This window comes from Callospermophilus lateralis, chromosome 1 (genome assembly GCF_048772815.1).
Source record: "Callospermophilus lateralis isolate mCalLat2 chromosome 1, mCalLat2.hap1, whole genome shotgun sequence".
NCBI classification, from domain to species: Eukaryota; Metazoa; Chordata; class Mammalia; order Rodentia; family Sciuridae; genus Callospermophilus; species Callospermophilus lateralis.
In genome coordinates this window covers 100,432,811-100,451,155 of record NC_135305.1, presented here as the reverse complement: position 1 = coordinate 100,451,155, position 18,345 = coordinate 100,432,811, and the positions used below count along the sequence as shown (strand labels likewise).

The 18,345-nt window shown below is 51.5% G+C and overlaps 1 protein-coding gene across 1 annotated transcript in view; it reads right to left on the bottom strand.

The window, feature by feature from the left end:
* The window catches only part of Adcy1 (adenylate cyclase 1), a 147,150-nt gene extending 129,653 nt beyond the window's left edge, over positions 1–17,497 (bottom strand). The window contains exons 1-2 of the mRNA XM_076864453.2: positions 16,859–17,497; positions 456–605 (exon numbers count right to left, since the gene is read on the bottom strand). Coding sequence (XP_076720568.2) covers positions 456–605; positions 16,859–17,497 — 789 coding nt within the window. The remainder of the gene's footprint in view (positions 1–455; positions 606–16,858) is intronic.
* Between the last annotated feature and the right edge of the window lie 848 nt (positions 17,498–18,345).

Genomic DNA, 18,345 nt, shown 5'->3' with positions numbered 1-18,345 from the left:
GTCCTTGCCCAGGGTCCCTCAGACCGACAACTCAGGGCCAGCTGCACATTCACATTGACGTAAGGTGTGGCCAGGACCAGTTTGGTCCTTCTAAGGCCAGGTGAACCATTTCCTGCTGCGTCAGGGACATTATGCACACAAATGCCACCCCCAATCACTGTCCCATGGCTCATGAGCAACTCAGCCTCTGTAGGAGCAGCAAGCTCAGGTTTCACATCCACTAGACTAATAAAATATGGAGGGTGTCTTCTCCACAGCCCCACATGCCAATACGTAACACTAAGAATTGCAGGCCCTGTCACCAAGAGGTAAACTGGAGGCTCAGAGACGACAGATGGTGGGTAGCTTCCTCTACTCCATAACCACAGCTGCCTCCTGTCAGCCGACTGACCCAGGTGCCTGAAGCCCTGGGACAGGGACAGGCCAAAGGGCCTGTCCACTCTGCTCCCACTGACCTGTTTCTCGTTCTCATCTTCCAACCGTAGCCGGTCCTCAATGCAGCTCCGGGCTTGCAGAAAGGCCTTCCTCTGAGAGCGCTCAGTCAGGATCCGCACAAAGACGCCATACATGTTCACACCCACGAAGAGCAGGGCATTGGCGCCAAGCTGCAGGGAGAGCACAGATGCAGCATGTAGAAGGGGCACAAGCCATCCATGGAGCATGCAGAGACTCTCTGCAACCCCACAGCCAGCCCCACAACCACCATATCCATCAGAGGCTTCTGCAGATGGCCCCCAGACACACCATGAAGTAGGCTATCCCCTGAGCAGGAGCAGGAAACACATTTTGTCCATCCAGGCAGTTGGCACATGCCAAAGGATGTCACAGAATTGAGTGGCATCCAAGTTTAACATTATGGGCTGAATTTTGCCCTCCCCAAACTCCTAAGTTGAAGCCTTAGCCCATATGACCTCAGAATGTGACAGTATTTGGAGATGGGGTCTTTAAAGAGGTGACCAAAGTATAATGAGATCATTAGGTGGGCCCTGATCTGATCTGACGGGTGAACTTACAAATAGCTTAGGATAAAGACACAGGGAAGGAAGACTAAGAGGCCTCAGAGAGAAGATATCATTTTACACACCCAGGGGAGAGGTCTCAGAAGCCGCGAACCCTGTCCACACATGGATCTTTTACTTCCAGCCTCCACGACTATAAGAAAGTAAATTTCTGTTATTTAAGACCCCACTGTGTCACTGTTACGACAGTCCCAGAAAAATAATATACCTAGAAAATAGAGATGTGAAGAGTGTCACTGTTCACAAAGACTGCATAGAATGCTCTAAAAGGATTCAGGAAACAGGAGTTGACAAAAATAAAACCCAAGATGTTGATCTGGGCCTAAGGTAAACAACAACCCAAGATGAGGAAACTGCATCCTAAGGTCCATCTCCTGCTCTCCCAGCTCTGAGGGCCCAGTTGAGAAGAATCCTATAGGAGCCCAGCTCCGAGGTCTGCAATGATGGCCAGACCAAAAGGGATGCCCCGTGCTTTGGTTAAAAGAGGACCCTAGGAATGTAGCTTCTATTATTTCCTGGCCCTTGATCCAGCTCTAATTGAGACCTCAGAGGACTAAGAATGGAACTTCACAGGAACTGTCAATAGCAAAGAGGACTTCCCTGCCTGATCTCACCTCCAGGCCTGGTGGACCTAGGACTAGGCCTTGGGCCCCACGCTCCAGCCCTGACTGCTGCCCCTGCAGGTCTCCTCATTGGTCTGTCCCAATGTCTTGCAGACCACAGAGGCACCTCTTACGTGGTATATAGCAGCCCCACCTCCCAGCAGGGGATGCCCACCCTCTACCCAATGTAGTTTACAAGCACTGTGTGAAACAAGGGTCTATCATTCGGCTGTAAAAGTGAAAAGTTTCTATGTCTGATTAAACCTGGCATTTCTACCGCTGCCCCAGGGAGTAGAAATCCAGTTTCCAAATGTCACTGCTTTTTACAGATTAGCCACAAATACCCTGAGTCGCAACTGTGTGCCACACACTATTAAACAGAGAACAAATGTAACACAAACACAGTGGCACATGGAGCAGGTGTCCATTGAGATAACTCCCAAGAGAAATGGAAAAGTTGCCCTAATAGGGTGGGAGGAGCTACAGGAAGGGTGAACTAGATGCTAGGCCAGGGAGCAGGTGGGACAGCCAAGACAGGGACAGGTCCACAGAGAGAAGACAGATTCAGGGTTTGGGCACCTTTGAACTTGAGGTGTATGAGATGACCTAGGCTAAAGCAAATTAAAATGGGGGCCAGGACTTAAGATACCCTTAGCCAACAAAGCCAGTCAGGCCTCATAAGTGACCTTACCCTTGGCTTGATTTGCAAACACAGGCAAACCTTAACTTGAGCTGTTTCATGTGCACCTATACTAGAAGAAAACAGAACATAAGCTCAACCAATAGAATAAACAGTTTATTGAGGAACTTTCCAATGATGGAAATCAAATAAGCAGCAGTATAACTGCCACTAGACTATTTCTTTATTTTGCTTCTTCGATTGCCCTTAAATTCAATGCTTTGTTATCAGAACATTAGCCCAATGCTTTCCTAGTATGCATGATCCACAACACCAAAAAAAAAAAAAAATATTAAACCTCTTTTGATTCAGTGTTTTCCAATCCATGAATTGCACCTGTCAAACTCTTTAAATTTTTATTGTGTCTCAATTTACTCTTTTATTCCTCTAATGATGCACCCAGAGGCTGAAAATACAATCCTGGGATCAACAGTCACATGTACTCTAGAAACACATTAGAGCATTCTCAAAGATGTGACCAGAAGAGAGGATGAGGAACATGAATCCACAGGCCCCACAGAATGGCTATCCTGTACATGAACCTTCCCCTGCGCCGTAGAGCTGGTCTTTGTATAGCACGACCCCCCCCCCCCGTGAAGTCAAGCACATGTCCACCTCACCAAGTGGAGCTGGCATCAACCACAAAATTCAGAGTTAGTTGGTTGTCCTTCCTAGATGTCAACACCCTGACCTCAGCCTCCTCCAGCAGGACAGTGGGAAGGTGATCTTCAGGAGAGGGTCAGAGAAGGTGGAAAGACATCTGCTATGGTTTGGATCTAAAATGTCTCCTGAAGGCCATGTGTTAAAGACTCGGTCACCAACCTGTGGCACTACTGGGAGATGGTAGAAACTTTGGGAGGTGGGGCCCAGTTGGAGGAAGTGGTCCTTGGAGGCTATACTTGTCCCCCAGCCCCTTTCTGACACACACACACTCTCTGTCTGTTTCCTGGCTGCCATTACTTGAGCAGCTATATTTCAGTGCACCATCCCACACACGCCCAGAAATAATGGAGCCAAGTGAACATAGACTGAAACCTTTGAAACCATGTGCCAAAATTAATCTTTCTTCCTCTAACTTGATTTTCTCGGGTATTTTGTCACAGTGGTCAAAAGTTGCCTAATACAACACCCAATGATATGGTTCTTTCCAGGTCCCTGAAAGTCATCATGGTGACCCTGAAATCCCCATTATGACACTGATTGTACAAAGTAACCCTGACCATCTCACCACGACCTGGGAGAATGTGTGACCCCGAACATTTCCATGTGACCTTGAAAATCTACCTGTGACCCCAAGCAATGCTGTGACCCGAACATCTCCATGCAATCTTGAACATTTCGCTGTAACCTGAAAATCACACTGAACATCTCAATGTGACCTGAAAATTTTATGATAATTGTAAATTCTCCATGCCACCATGAACATCTCACTGTGAACTTGAACATCTCCATAAGACTATGAGCATCTCACTGTGACCCTGAACATCTCAATGTGACCTGAAAATTTTAATATAACCCTAAATTCTCCATGCCACCATGAACATCTCACTGCGACCTTGAACATCTCCATAAGACCCTGAGCATCTCACTGTGACCCTGAACATCTCAATGTGACCTGAACATCTGTGACCCTGACATGCCATTGTGACCTGAATATATCCATGCAACCCCTGACTTCTGTTACACTGTGATCTAAATATTGGCCATTTCTCTTTTCTTTCCACACCTTTTATTGAGCTTCTTCACAGAATGGATAGGATTAGACCCAACTTTTTCCATGAACAGGAAGGACAGAGATTACAATGTATTAGGTGCTCTGAATTGCCATGTTAAAAAAACTCAAGATAACTGCTGCAAATGGATGCTTTCTTTCACATAACCTTGATCTTCAATTGCATTTCTGGTGGTTTCCATTATTTTGCCCCAGTCATAGTAAAATCCTCAGAAGTAAAGTTCTGACCAGCATTTCTGATTACACCCTTAGCATTCCTACAGATGGTTCCCTGAAAGTCTGTTCTCCTGGTGCAAGGACACACTTTGCTAATTCCCTCCAGCCTCTCTGCTGCTCCCAACAGCCCTGGAGATGGAACATTGGGTGGACAGTACCTCAGGGACTCTGCAGGCTGGATGGACATCAAGGGCACTAGGCAGATGACCTAGAGGGCCCTGGAGGGCCATGACCTTATCCTCCCCTTGCCCTCAACAGAAGACAAGAGCAGTAGCTAAAAGTTGAGAGGCCAGGCAGGGCAGGAGGGGCCTGAGGGGCAGGAGCACTTCTCAGTACAACGCAGCAAACTGTTGAAACAGATGGATGCCGAAAGGAGAACTGGCTGGTCGCCGGGCACCACAGGCATCTGGAAAGGGCCAGGGCCGGAGGAAGGAGCCAGGCCATCAGGTGAGTTGATAAGGCCAGCAGAAGGGCCTGCACAAAAGCATACCATCCACAGTCTAAAGGAAATGAAAGGCAGGCAGACCCCAGCCCTTAAAATTAAAACTATGATTAAGAATAAAACCTCCCTTTTGAGATTTGTCGACATCTACGCTTCCTTTCTCCCATGATTTCCCCCTAGAACACAATGGACTCAGATTACAGTATATGAAAGTGCAGTCAGGGGCATAAAAATCAGCTGGAGCATTTGTGTATCAAAATGACTGACAAGTCATTACAGACCATTCCTAACCCACCAAGTGGATCCAAAGGAAAAGACCCACCAGCTGCTGAGCTGAAGGGAGAGGAAGCCTGGCTCCTACCCTGCTGACTGGTCACTGCTGGAGCAGTGGATTCAATTCTGGCTTTCCTCGAAGGCAATCTGGTCCAGGTGGAATGCATGTCACCTCTGGACCCATGGGTTCTATGGCAGCCCAGCACAGAGAGGACCCAAGCTGCTAGTCTCAGTATGGACACCCTCTCTACCATCCCTCCCTCTCCTTCTAAACAATCCCTATCCCTTCTTCAGTTAGTTTTCTCCTAATCATTTCTTAGTTTCTAGGTCACTGTGGGCTCCTACACTGTGAGCCTAGGTCTCATGAATAGATGTATCCAAGGAGGGTAGCATGGTTGAGGACTCTCAGTTCACTGCTATATAAAGAAAGGAGCCCCCATCTAACCATCACGTGCATGTTCCACATCATAATACAACTTCTACCCCGTGAGCTCAGGAAGCTCTTTGTGGACCACCAAGGATCAAGCTGATGTCACAGACATTCCTGATGACCTCCACCCAGACAGATGGAAGCTCAGTGTGTAGCACAGCAGAGCCACTCTTCTGAGAGTCTACTGGGATGGGGGAAGCACTGGAAACTACTCCCCATCCTCCCTTACATCCCCCACCAAATCCTGCCACTGACCACAGATCCCATTCTATAGAGAGACACACTGAGTACAGAAGAGAGGACAGGATCTCCCAGGCACCAAGATGCCTGTGTACTCGTCTGCAGTGGCCCAAGGACCTGCCCAAACAATGCCCCAGTGAGGGAGGCAGATCCAACACCTAGACCAGAGCTCCCACCTTACAGAGGTCAGCAAGAGTGTAAGAAAGCTCCATTTGGTCCTCTCCCCAACAGGATGCAAGGCTGGCTGGCAACACAAAAGGGTGAACCCACCCATTCAGGGATGAACACAGAAGCCTCAAGGGACCCACCCAGCAGGCAGAGCCTGGGGAAGAAGGGCTTCCCGAAGAACCAGCTCAGTGAGGCTCCACAAGTTACATTTCAGGAGAGGGTCCCATGAGCAGGAGGCCCTTTCTATGTATTTGGGCATTAAACCCCAAACACCACAAGAGCCAGCTCCTCACTGCAGGAGGGGACTGCAGGCTGGTGAGGGAGGAGACTAGAATGGTCTGTGAAGTAGCAAGTTAGAGTTTGAGACATCAGGATGAACTTATATGCAGTTCAATTCAGACATGAATGGGCACAAACACAAATATCTGCAAAAGTATGCATGGGTGTGTATTTCCTAGTTCTGTCTGCTGACAGAAGCAAAGGCACCCCGATAGCAATGAGGACACCCAGGGCCCACATCATGATATAATACAAACCTCCAAGAGAAGAAACAAGGGTTGCCTTCTTGGGCTGGGGCAGAGAACATAATGACAGGAACCTGGAGCATCGTGTAGTGCCACAAAGTAAGGCAAGGGCTTTTAAAAAGTCACACACATACAACAATGGGGTGTGTCAGAGGACACAGTATCAAGATGAAAGAGTTTTGTGTAGCCAGAGCTGGGACAATCTGAGCAATAAAATGAAGTAGCAACCCAAAGTGAAAAATAAACATCCACAAGTTCATACCGACAGAAACCAATGGCTGAATAAAATGTGAACAAAGGATAAGAGACAAACAGGCAAACCCTGGGCGCATTCCAAGTCATCCGCAACGACTCCGCCCTCCAAGAGGTAAACTCCCCATTCCCTAAGTGTGGGCTGGGCACACTGCTTCCTCTCAAAGTGCATGATGTGGAAAAGAAAGATAAAAAAGAAGTACTTCAGGGTGTGGAGAAGCCTGGCAGCAATCATAGCAGCTCAATGGTGACAAGTCACATTGACAGATGTGGAAGTGGCACGGTGTGATGAGGACACTCCCCTCCCAGGGCTTCCTGCAGAAAACTCAGCACCCCAGAATAAACATGAGAAGACAAACCACCAGACATGGAATAGCCACTGGATGGAGAATCCTCAAAGTCACTGCACTAGCAGCTGGGGCAGCCTTGAGATGTCCCACAGTCCCTGAAGCAAAGGCCTGTCCCAACCTGACATCATTATCTCACACTCCCTGGTCCCTACCCCTGAGACCCTATCCACATCCAGGAGCAGGTGCCACTGCCCAGTCCAGAACCTGTGAGTCCCTTGACCTCCCTCTCTATCACCTCACTTTCATCAATTCCTGCCTGAGGGCCCCAAGCCACCCACTTCTCTACCCCGCCACTGGCCAGCACAACCCACGCTGGGATGCAACTGGATGAAGTATGCTCAACAAAAGATCCTCTGGGCAGAGTCCTACATCCCTGGCATGCTGGAGATTGTCAAGAACTAAGCTCACCTTTCTCTGCCCACCATGCTCCGCACATGTATTCAAGCTTGTGCACATGCATGAGTCCATGTCCTGCTCTACATACACCACCATGTGTTCAGCACATGGTGCTAGGCAGATCATACTCTCAAGACCGCTCCCCTTGCTGCAGCCTGTCTGCAGGTTTCCCTCCTTCACTTAGTGATCTCCTGATCCTTGGATTGGGCTGAGTAGTCCTCTCTCATCTTGTAGTATCCCCATTTAACATTACCCTACTCAATATGCAAACCTCATCACTGAACCTGCTCCAGTTTCAACCCATAGCTGCCTGGGCTACACTCACTTTGGGCATGGAGCCTGGGCAGCATTTGCACCACTGTGGGGATGAAGAAACCAATGGGGGCTGACCCAGACCAGCTTCTGCCAGAAAGGCGTATGCAGACAGGACACAAGACCCTGATCCAGGAAGTGCTTTCTCACATCAGCACACAGTGCTTTAGCCACCTCCAGAGAAGAGGCTGATCCTGCATACTGCTCCCCACACCACACTGGACACATTCTCATCACAAACACACTGACTGCCATCGGTTTTGCCCAGACTTGTGGGTATCTGGTCGGTGGGGTCAGCCCACCTCATCCACAGGCCCCTCAGTCCTGCCTATGGGCATCCATCAATGGCTGGGTGGAAAATGTAGTGTTATTTTCTTTGAACAGTAGCTACTTTTGCAACATCATGCACAAGTATGTTCTTAAATTAACCTAATTGCTTGCTAGTTGTCTGTTTTTGAATTAATAAGTGTTTTAGAATTAGCATCATTTGAGAGAGGTTTGGCAGAATGCTGATCACTGCTGGAGCTGGTGACGAGTACTCAAGGAATCACCATGCCCAGCTCTCTACTTTTGGGTATGTTTGAATTTCCCATAATAAAAGTAAAACAAAAACAAGTTTAATAACAAGGAAGGAAGGAAGGAAGGAAGGAAGGAAGGAAGGAAGGAAGGAAGGAAGGAAGGAAGGATCTGGGGACTCTCCAGAGAGCTTCTGTCCACGGGTTTCTGCCTTGTGAAGAAATGGATTCTCACAGAGCTGGGGAAACAGGCCCTATGTTTCTTGTATAACCCTGGCCCCTCAAGGCCAAGGGAGTCCCAGGTGTTATGATCCCATGCAGGAGCTGTACTTGCCACCTGCTCCCTCACAGTGCCCCCCTCTCCTCGCACATCATGCACACCCATGTTTTTTAACTAAGGAGAGAGAGAGGAAAAGGTGTACATGTGCATAGTGGCTCAGGCATCTTAGGAAAGTTAAGAACTAAAGGTAGAGACTCAGAAGACAGGTCTGAGTCCCTAAGCAGTAAGCATTCCAGGACAGTTCCTAGAAGAGACAAGCAGCTCGCCCCAGAGCTCAACACACACCTTCCCAGAGGACCAACTGAGCCTTGCAGAGAGGATGACTCTGGCTCAAGCTCACCCACCAGGCCTTCAGACAGTCCCACTTCAGACATGTCCCCACCCCCATCCATAGCATCTGTGATGTCTCCACACCCCAACCCCTTCAAATACCTGGACACCAACAGTGGCTCTGTGCAGTGCTGACCTTTGAACAAACTATACCCAAGACATGCCCACTCCACAGGGTCCCACCAGGGAAAAGACCCTACCCAGCACCCAGCTCATGATCAGTGCTCAGGAAACATTTGTGATGTCCAAAAGTGGAGATTTAAAAAAAAAAATAAGTAAACATCAAAGATATTTTCAAACCTACAGGATAAACCAATGATTCCTAAATCGTGATCTTCAGTTCATTGTTCACACAGCAGGGCACACAGAATTGGAGAAAATAGCTGTCATGGAAAACAAGTTCAAGGAGCCAGTTGTTCAGATCCTTCACTTTGATTTAGGAAGGCAACAAGTTTTCTTAACAGGAGGTTATTTCTCTTCTAAGATAGATGCAGGCAAAAGCACCAAGAGAAATACACTAACCATCTCCAAGAATAGCATCACCAGGCTGGTTCCAGCACAGGCTCCCCAAGCTGGCAGGTGCACAGTGCACACTTACAGTGACCACTCAGAATGCTCACTGCTGCAAGTTCCCTTAAGGAGCAGGATGTTTTGGAGTGGCTGCCCAACTCCTAATGCATACCTGCAACTGCTGAGTCTCGAACTTTCCACTGCCCTCCCAAGAAGACTCAGATGTACACTTGCTATGATAACACTGTTTCCAAGGATTGGATGTTAGAGCTAAGAAAACCCACAGGCACCCCACAGGCTGAGAAGCAGCCCTCCTGATGGTACAGGCAGGCAGACAGATAGATGTCCCACAGTGATGCTTCTCTTGGAAAGGCTGAATGCCAACCACAGGCTAAGAGGTCTAGACCCAACTTTGTACAAACAGGTACTTTGGGACAGGGTGGTACCTTCCAAAGAAAGCAGCATTATACAGATTTACCAAGATAGACCAGAAAGAGCAGAGTCAAGAGGTCAAGAAGGCCATCAGGACTATTGAACAGAGCTAGCCTACAGACCACAGCCAGGATACGACAGAAAAAAGTGGCCAGGCATGCTAACTCAGTCAGGGCACTACCATGACCTGGCCATCCTCCTTGCCCCACGTGTATATCCCACATCTCCATCCTTGGCCATGTGGTCCCTTGAGCCCCACAGACCACTAGGTGAGCAACAATATCCCATCTATCAGAAACATCAAAGCTCCAAGGGTCAAAGCAGTGGGTATGCACCACACACAGCATGTGAAATGACATCAATCAGATGAACCACACTGCTAAGAAAAGGGCACTGAGGTGGCCAAGCACCAGGGAGTTGGGCCAGCCAAGCACCATGCATATGCATGTGCATGAGCACTGTCTCAGACTGGGCCACTTATGAAGGCTGGAGAATCTACTTGGAGAGGGGAACACTGTACTCTAAGAAAAGGGTTAGTCTGTATTTTAGAGTGAAAACAAAACACAGATTCAAAATGTGCTACCAGGGATAAATTTCTCCTCCGCAGGGCTTAGAGGATGGGATAGAATGCCTGTTACATCTAGGGACCCTATTACACCACGGGTGGCTTCCTATCCATCTATCCCTGGGGTCCCCTGAATGTTACCAAGTGTTTTACACACATGTGCACACACAATTATACATGCATGAATGCATGCACACAAAACACATACAAATATGTGAGCACATGGGCATGGCTGTGCAGAGACACACATGAACATGCACCCATGTGCATTTCAATGTGTAAATAAGCAGGCACATGCATGAGCACACATGCACACACACACACAAACACACACGCACAAGCACATGCACACAGGTACCACATAGGGCACCACCCCAAGCACTGCATCCAGGCTCTGCAAAATCACGTCAAGGCTTGGGAATCAGGCAGTACAACTCTCCCTCAACTCTGAGCTTTCTTCTCAGCCTTGATAAAAGGTGGGGCAAATACCCAGCTAGAGATCAAAGCGGGCCCTGCTTCCCTCCAACCCAGGGAGAAGATCATCAGGCTCTGTGCTGCCTTCAGGACAAAGCCAGAGCTCGGCCCCTAGGTTGACCCCCATTCTCTTCCTGAGACTTGTGTGTCTGCACAGCACATGGGAAGGACAAGGTAGGGCCTTTGGGGTTAAGAACACATAGGCTGCTGGTGCCCATCTGAGAAGAAAGTAGAGGAAGATGATAAGTTAAAAAGGACAGGGGAAGAAGCCCAGGGAAGGAGGAGGACAGAGAAACAAAAGGACCTCACACAACTGAAGGGACTACTGCCATGGATGGGCTGGGGGAGACAGAGAAGGCAGGCTCACCTTGGCCTAGGTCAACTAGTAGGAGGTCCCACTCCCTTCCCCACCTAGGGCTCTGGGGTCCTACCCTTAGTTACTGTCCCCAGGGACACACCCAATCTCCTTGATCCAAGCAAGGACTAAGCTTTGTATCCTTGCTCTACAGACCCTGGGTTGCCCAAGGTCATGGAATTGGAGGTAAAGGAGGTAGGCCTCAGCTGGGTTCTCCGCCTAGGCACCACTGAGACTAGAGGCATATAGCACCCTTTGGGGAGCTGCATCTCTTTTAGAGATAAAGGTGGAGCATCTCCCCCGCAAAAGAGGTGCACCTTAGCCAGGTGTGGTAGTGTACACCTGTAATCCCAGCTACTTGGAAGGCTAAAGCAGGAGGATTCCAAGTTCTAGGCCAGGCTGGATAACTTAGCAGGATTCTATCTCAAAATAAAAAGGGCTGGGGATGCACCTCAGTGGCAGAGCACTTGCTTTGCATGCGTGAGGTCCTGTGTTCAATTCCCAGCACCACATACACACACAAAAAGAGGTGTATATCAATAAAAGTGTGGTATATGAAAAGGAATGAGTATAAGTGTGCAGGTAGGTATGTTTATGTGGATGTATGAATATATGTGTGCAAATGTGTTAGTTTATGAGTGTGCTTGTGTGTGCATAGTGTTGTGGGATCATAAGTGCATGAATGTGTGTGTATTTATGCATGTACATGTAAATGTGTACAAGTGTGAAAATGAGTGTAAATGCACACAGGTTCTTGTGTGGGTATGTGCATCAAGTGTTATGAGTGTGTGAATATGCATTGGTGTGTGTGTGTGTGCTTAGGGTTTGTGAGTACACGTGTGAGTATGTGTAAGTGTAAGACTGAGTTTGAGAGTGCATGTGTGGGAGTTTGTGTGAATGCCGGTGGGTTTGTAAAAGGGTAAAGTATGTGAGTGTGCCTATGTGTGAGCATATGTGCACATGCATGAGTGTGTATGTAAGTGTAAGAATGATTGTGACATGTGTGTGTGTATGGAAGTGTCTGTGTGGGAATGGGTGTGGTAGGGTGGATGGGTAGACATGTGTTCTTGTGTGTGAAAGCATGAAGGAGTGGAACAGACATGATTCACATCCTCAGCCAGCGTAAAGCAGCATCCTGCAGAGCAGAATACTCTGCTCCTTACCTCATTCAGTCCCTAAGATAAAGAGAACCCTGTAGCTGTGAGAACAGGTTCTTCCCTAAGAAAAGCTACACTGCTCTTCCTGTCCACACTGGGGCCCTGCCACTGCAGCCTCCCATGCTACCTGGCTGGCTGGAAAAGGGCCAGCCTGACAGGATGGACACACACAGGCTCTCTCCATGGGGACACCTCCATTAGAGCCATATGGCCCACTCTAACTGTGCTGTCCTACTCCTGCCGTTACAGTTGATAAAGAACAGACAGAGGACTGCTATCTGCATCATGGGGTCTCTCCTAGCATGTGATCTAGACTAGCTTCACTCTGACGCTTGACAGTTCAGGTTCACTAAATCAAACTAGCAGGTCACCAGCTAAGAACAGCTGCTGAGAGTAAGTGAGTGGCATGGCTGCTCCCCTGCCACTGAGCCCCGATAGCGCAGGCAAGAGGAAGAATGCCCGCCACACAATCCACATACAGTATCTGGAAGATGCATCTGTCCTACAAACCTGCAGAATGAACAACTGTTCCCACTGACAGTGGAGGAAACTGAAGCAGGGGGATCATCCTGTGCCCCAGGTCACACAGCTACACCAGCACCCCTGAAGTGCAGGGAGATCCACCCATTCACAAGCCCACCTATCTATCAACATCTGAGCCACCTGGCTCCAGCCCTGCAGGAACCTATCAAGCCAGGGAGCTCAGCCCTGGCCCTCTATCCCTCAGAGACAGGAAAGGGACAGCATCCAAAACCATGGTAAGCCCCCAAAAGGGAATGCTGATAGCTCTGATGGCAGGCAGGGATGGGGTCATGCAGACATCTGTGATAATGTGGTTTCTTTTATTCTGCCTGTGGTTAGGAACTCAGCAGAAACCAAAATATATTCCCTTTGTAATGAAAGGTAACCATATTGACACATATTGTGTACAAGGCAATAGACCTCTGCCACTTCAAAAATAAAAAAAATAATAGCAGTAATCCTGACTCACAGCAGACAAAAAGCAAGCATTTGGGGGAGGTGCAGAGCAAGGTAGCACAGGGAGGAAGCTCAGAGCTGGGAGAGGTGGGGTCTGCCTTCTTTGCTCCACACACAGGAGTGGGCAGGGCAGGAGAAGGACCACTGAGGGTAGGGACCTTGAGCCAGTGAGCCCAGTACAGGGCACCATTCTCCCAAGGTTCCCTTTGCCCTTCACTAGTATTCCAGGGCAAGGACCTTTTCCAACACACTCCTGCTTTTATTTCCCAACTCCCACCACTCCCTTGGTAACCCTGAACATGCCCACATCAAAGAGTCTGTCACCTCCTCCCTCAGAGATTTTATTAGTACCTAGAGTGAGGGGCATCATCAGAGGGCCCATCCCATTCCCACTTCTTGCCCACCCACAATGTCCCACAGCTCACAGGGTGCTGCATTCATCTCCAGCCAACTCCAACACTCTCCAGTCCACGTGGCCAGCCTTTTCCCATAAATGCTTTTAAACAGGATGCTATCAATTCCAACAGTAGCCCAATTAAACAAAACAAAAATGTATTTTGTTTAGGTACATGAATGACCTGAAAGCAAGGGACTGAAAGAGGGAAGAACTCAGGGCACAGTTAAGGGCACTTCCTCTCTGCTGGGTCTCAGGGGGAACAAGGCCATTTCCCTAAAGACCTCTGTGTTCTCCAGGGCATCAGTATCAAGCACACCCTTTGCGGGAGGGGCTAGTACTAGCTACATGTGAATAGCCATGTACCTGGCTTCCACTTCTCTCCACCTCCCAGTGTCCTAGGGCTGGCCTGGGTTCTGTGTAAGAGGAACTAGATGCCCCAGAGCATAGGGGCCACATACTCAGAGCCTAGTCCACCAGAAATGGCACAGGAATGCTGTAGGAGCTGCAAGAGCCTCCTTGCAGACAGGCAGTGACTGAAAAGAGACATGTTCCACTGCACAGAGAGGGACTTGAATGAACCCAGGCCCTTGTGTAAAGTGCAGACTTTCTCCGGGCCTCTTCAGGGCTATCCTTGACAAGAAAGCACTTGGGTCTGAGATCCTAGGAAAGCACCTCTCTGCTAAGAACATTGACCTGACTCTGGAGACAGCTAATTCCTGGTGCTTTCATGGGGCTCAGCACTAGCAAGGCCCTGATACATATGCAGCAGGGACAACACCCCTCCAAGATTCCCTCACTCATTCTGTCCACCTTTCAGTCTCTTTGGGGGATCCACCCCTTGCCTGCATGGCTACTGCCTCCCCAGAGTTCGCAGCTGAGAAGGAAGCACTGTCAGCAGGTGAGTGCACTGCAGGGTGACAGGCCCAATGGGAGGCAGCAGAAAAGCAGAGAGGAGGAGCAGAAACGCCATTGCTCCCTAATGCAAGTGCCACCTTTCTCCCTCATCTCAAGCACAAAGTTGCAGAGCTTATTAAGGACAGGCTTTACAGAAGAACTTTGAAGAAGACAAAAATCCCTGAGGGATCACCTAGCTCCTCCTCACTATAGGTTTCTCTGCATTGATCTCCACCTATTTGTCAATATCCTACCAACCTGTAGGGTGGTATACGAACATTCTCGAGGCCAAAGTGATTAGAAGTGGCAGAAGATTTCCAATATGTGCTTTTCCACTATGGATTTTTCTCCTTGGCTACACCGCACTGCAGAGGGACTGCTCTCCCTTTATATAGGTGGGGAAACCGAGACTTGGTGAGGGAGGGGTTTACATTGCCAGGGGAGCTAGTAGCCTGTATCTGCTAAGAATCCTTGCCCCCAGGGTAGGCTTTCTCTTGCCCTCCCCCCAGAGTAACAGGGGCTCCTCTTACACCAGGGGGAGGTGCAAAGACACTCCTGTAGACTCCCCTTCTCTTTTATAACCTTTTCTCTGAAAGGAATGCCTAGAGGCTGCAAGGGAAAATTCTTTTAAAAGAAAACAATTACACAGCCTTTTATGGCACCTGTTGACTCCCAGATGTGCACAAGGGAAGCCTAGCCTGATGGGATCCCGGTCCCCTTCCCACCTCCTGGCTTTCCTGGCGTCTGTCCTCCCTCCCCCTCAGAATGGGGAGGTTATCTTGGGGATACAGTCTGGCTGTGAGGACCAGCATGAGGCTAAATGCAGGTAGAAGAGGGGCCAGGGAGTCATGGGAGGATCCTCCTGAGAACGGTCATGGAAAGCTCAGGCACTGCCCAGAGGAGGCAGTAGAGGGGCACGCTGGAGAACCCTACCCCCACACACAACCCTATGGTTTTGTTCCTCTCTTTTCTGCCTTTCTCCTCCCCTCTTCTCTAACTCTGGTCCTCACCCCTACTTCTCCTTCTCCCACTCCCAACCCCGTCCTTGCCAGTTCTGCTCTACACATTCTCCCTTTTTCCTCCTGTGCTCTTTGCCATGGGTCTGAGCACATGCCAGTCTGTCTCTGACCTTAAACTGCGAGCCACATGTGCCTGCCCTGTGCCTAGCTGTGCATCCCATGTCCCCCCGTCCAAGTGTGGCCCCTCCTATCAGGGTCTTGGGTTGGGTGTTGGTCTTCAGATCCTCTGGGTCCTTGGGGGATGATCCTGTTGGTCCCCCAGGCAATACTGTCTAACACACTATCTCACACACCTTACCCCCACCACGTTATTCTTGCCCAATTTGGAATTTCCCTCTGTCAAGCTTCCCCTTTGGCCCTTTTCTCTCTCTCTCTCCCCATCTGCCCACACCCCACACACAGCCACGTTCTTTCCTTAGAGGGGATCCCCAACCCATCTGGTTCACACCACCCTCCTGCTAAACTGGAGAGACAAAAACAAAACCATCCCTCTGCACCGAGCGGTGTGGGCACCAGGGAAAGCTCCCCAAATCCCTGGGAGCAAAGTCGCTTGGTCCATCTCCCATCAGGGTGGGGTGGCCTGATAGAAACAGACGCTTTCAGAGTCCAGAGGAGCCCGCAGGAGTCAGACGTCCTGCGTCCTTGTCCTTGCAACCACCACTCCCGCCAAGCTGGGAAGACAGTGACAAAGTTCCAGCGCTGCGGAGCCAGGGTCAGGGCGATCGTGGAGTGGGGCGGGAGGAACTGGAGGTGTGTGACCTTGGCAAACCCTGCTCCTTTTGGACCATGGCGGGTCCACACGGGACGACAAAGTCCCCCCCACCTTTCTACCCCGGGTCCTCAGGGCTAAGAGGTGAGCCCCAAAGGCGCTCCAGGCAGGCGAGGGAGGAGCCTCGGGCTGCACTCCAGAGGAGGAGCCCGGCCTGGAGCCCGCGCCCCTTCCCACTTTCACCCTCCGTAAGGATGGGTCTGGTGAAACAGTAGTGAATCCTACTCTTGCCCACTCCTGGACGCTCACCATCCGCCCGACCTTGGCCAATCCTCCCCTTCTCCACACCTGTCTCGCGTCTCCACATCGCACGCCCAGAGCCGCTTTGTGGACGGTATCTCGGGGAAAAGCCCGGGCTGAGTGCTAGTCCCTACTGCGTCCCCAGCTTGTTGAGTGACCTTGAAAAACCACCCCCCATTTAGCACCTCAGTTTCCCCACCCGCAGGGGGAAAAAAGCGCGCCCAACTCTGGGCACTCCCAGTCCCGCTAGGCAGGTGTGTCTCAGACCAAAAGGAAAACGAGGGAGGGGGGCGCGTGGCAGCACTTACCGTCCTCCAGAGACGCGGGCGCTTGGCGGGGACCAAGGTGGCTGTGACCAGTAAGTGCGAGGCAGCCACCACGAGCCCAAAGCCGATGGCCAGCAGGCTGCGCACGGGCAGCAAGGCATACGAAACGAAGGTGACCAAAAGGAGCTGCCAAACCCCCTGTTCCGCGGCCGCTGACCCCACAGCCGCCCCGGCAGAGCCCCTGGCGGGGCCGCCCAGCGCAAAGGGGCAGCACAGCAGCGCGAAGGTGAGACTGAAGAGCAGCGCCAGCTGACCGACCTGCTGTAGCTGGGGCACCTGCAGGGACCGGACATTGGTGACCACGAGCAGCGCCAGGAAGAGGACGCAGTGCACCGGGTGCGACCCCTTGGTCAGGCCGGGCGCGGGCCCCGGCGCACCTAGCAGCTCGACCAGTGCCAGCGCGCCCGCCAGCAGGCTAAGCACAGCCAGCGCCTTCAGCGTGGCTGCCTGCTCCAGCCGCAGAGTGTAGCCGCGGAACAGCGCCTCCAGCTCGGGGCACGCGAACTCCTCGCCGCACGCCCGGAGCCCGCGCCGGCCGCCCGGCCCGGCCGCCCGCTCGGCGCCCCCGGGCTCGCCCGCGCCGCCTCCGCCGCCGCCTCGGCCGCGCGGCGCCCCCGCCATCTCAGCGCCATGCAGCGGCAGCGGCTACGGGCGCGCCCCTCGCCGGCCCGGGGCGCCGGGGCGCGGGCGGCGGCGCCTGGGCGGGCGGGCGGCGGGCGGCTAGGCGCCGGGGCGCGGGGCGGGCGGAGTTGGGGCGCCGGCTGCCCAGCGCGCGCGCCCCGAGCGCGTCCCCTCCAGCCCGCCGCGCCTGCGCACTGGCGCCCGCCCGCGCCCCGGCCGCGGTCCTCCCCGGCGACCGCGCTGCGACAGCCGAGCCCCGGGAGCAGCGGTCCTGGATGCGCACGGCCCGCGTCCCAACTCAGCGCCCCACGTCCCCGCCCGTCAAAGGGGCCGCGTGACCTTGGCACCTCCCTTATCCCTCTGAGCCTCAGTTTCCCCACCCGTGCACAGTAGAACCCACCCCCTGGGAGTCTTTTGGAATGCTAAAAACGCTGAAATTCCTCGTGGAGGGAGAGGTAGTCCTGCCAAATGTGTTCCCCCTCCCCAAATAAAAACAGGTCACTGGAAAAGAGTCTGCGCTCGGAGTGTGGACCCAGAGTCAAGGCCGGGTGTAACCAAAAAGAACCGCTCCCCCACCCCACCCTAGAGCGGAGAGGAGAATGGCAGTGGCCTATGGCATTCGAACCCGGGCCCCTCAGCCCGCACGCGGGGATCTTTTACGGAGGATCCTTCCAGGTCTCCCCTGTGTGTGCGGGAGCGGGCGGGAGCTGCAAGCGGGGAGGTGTGGGGAGGGGCTGGGTGAAGTTCCAGAGGCAGAGCCCCCGGGGGTTCCTCCTGAGGGGTCATTTCTATTGCTGAACTAAGCCAGAACAGGGTCCTGGCACTGCTCTATCCAGGGAACACGATGT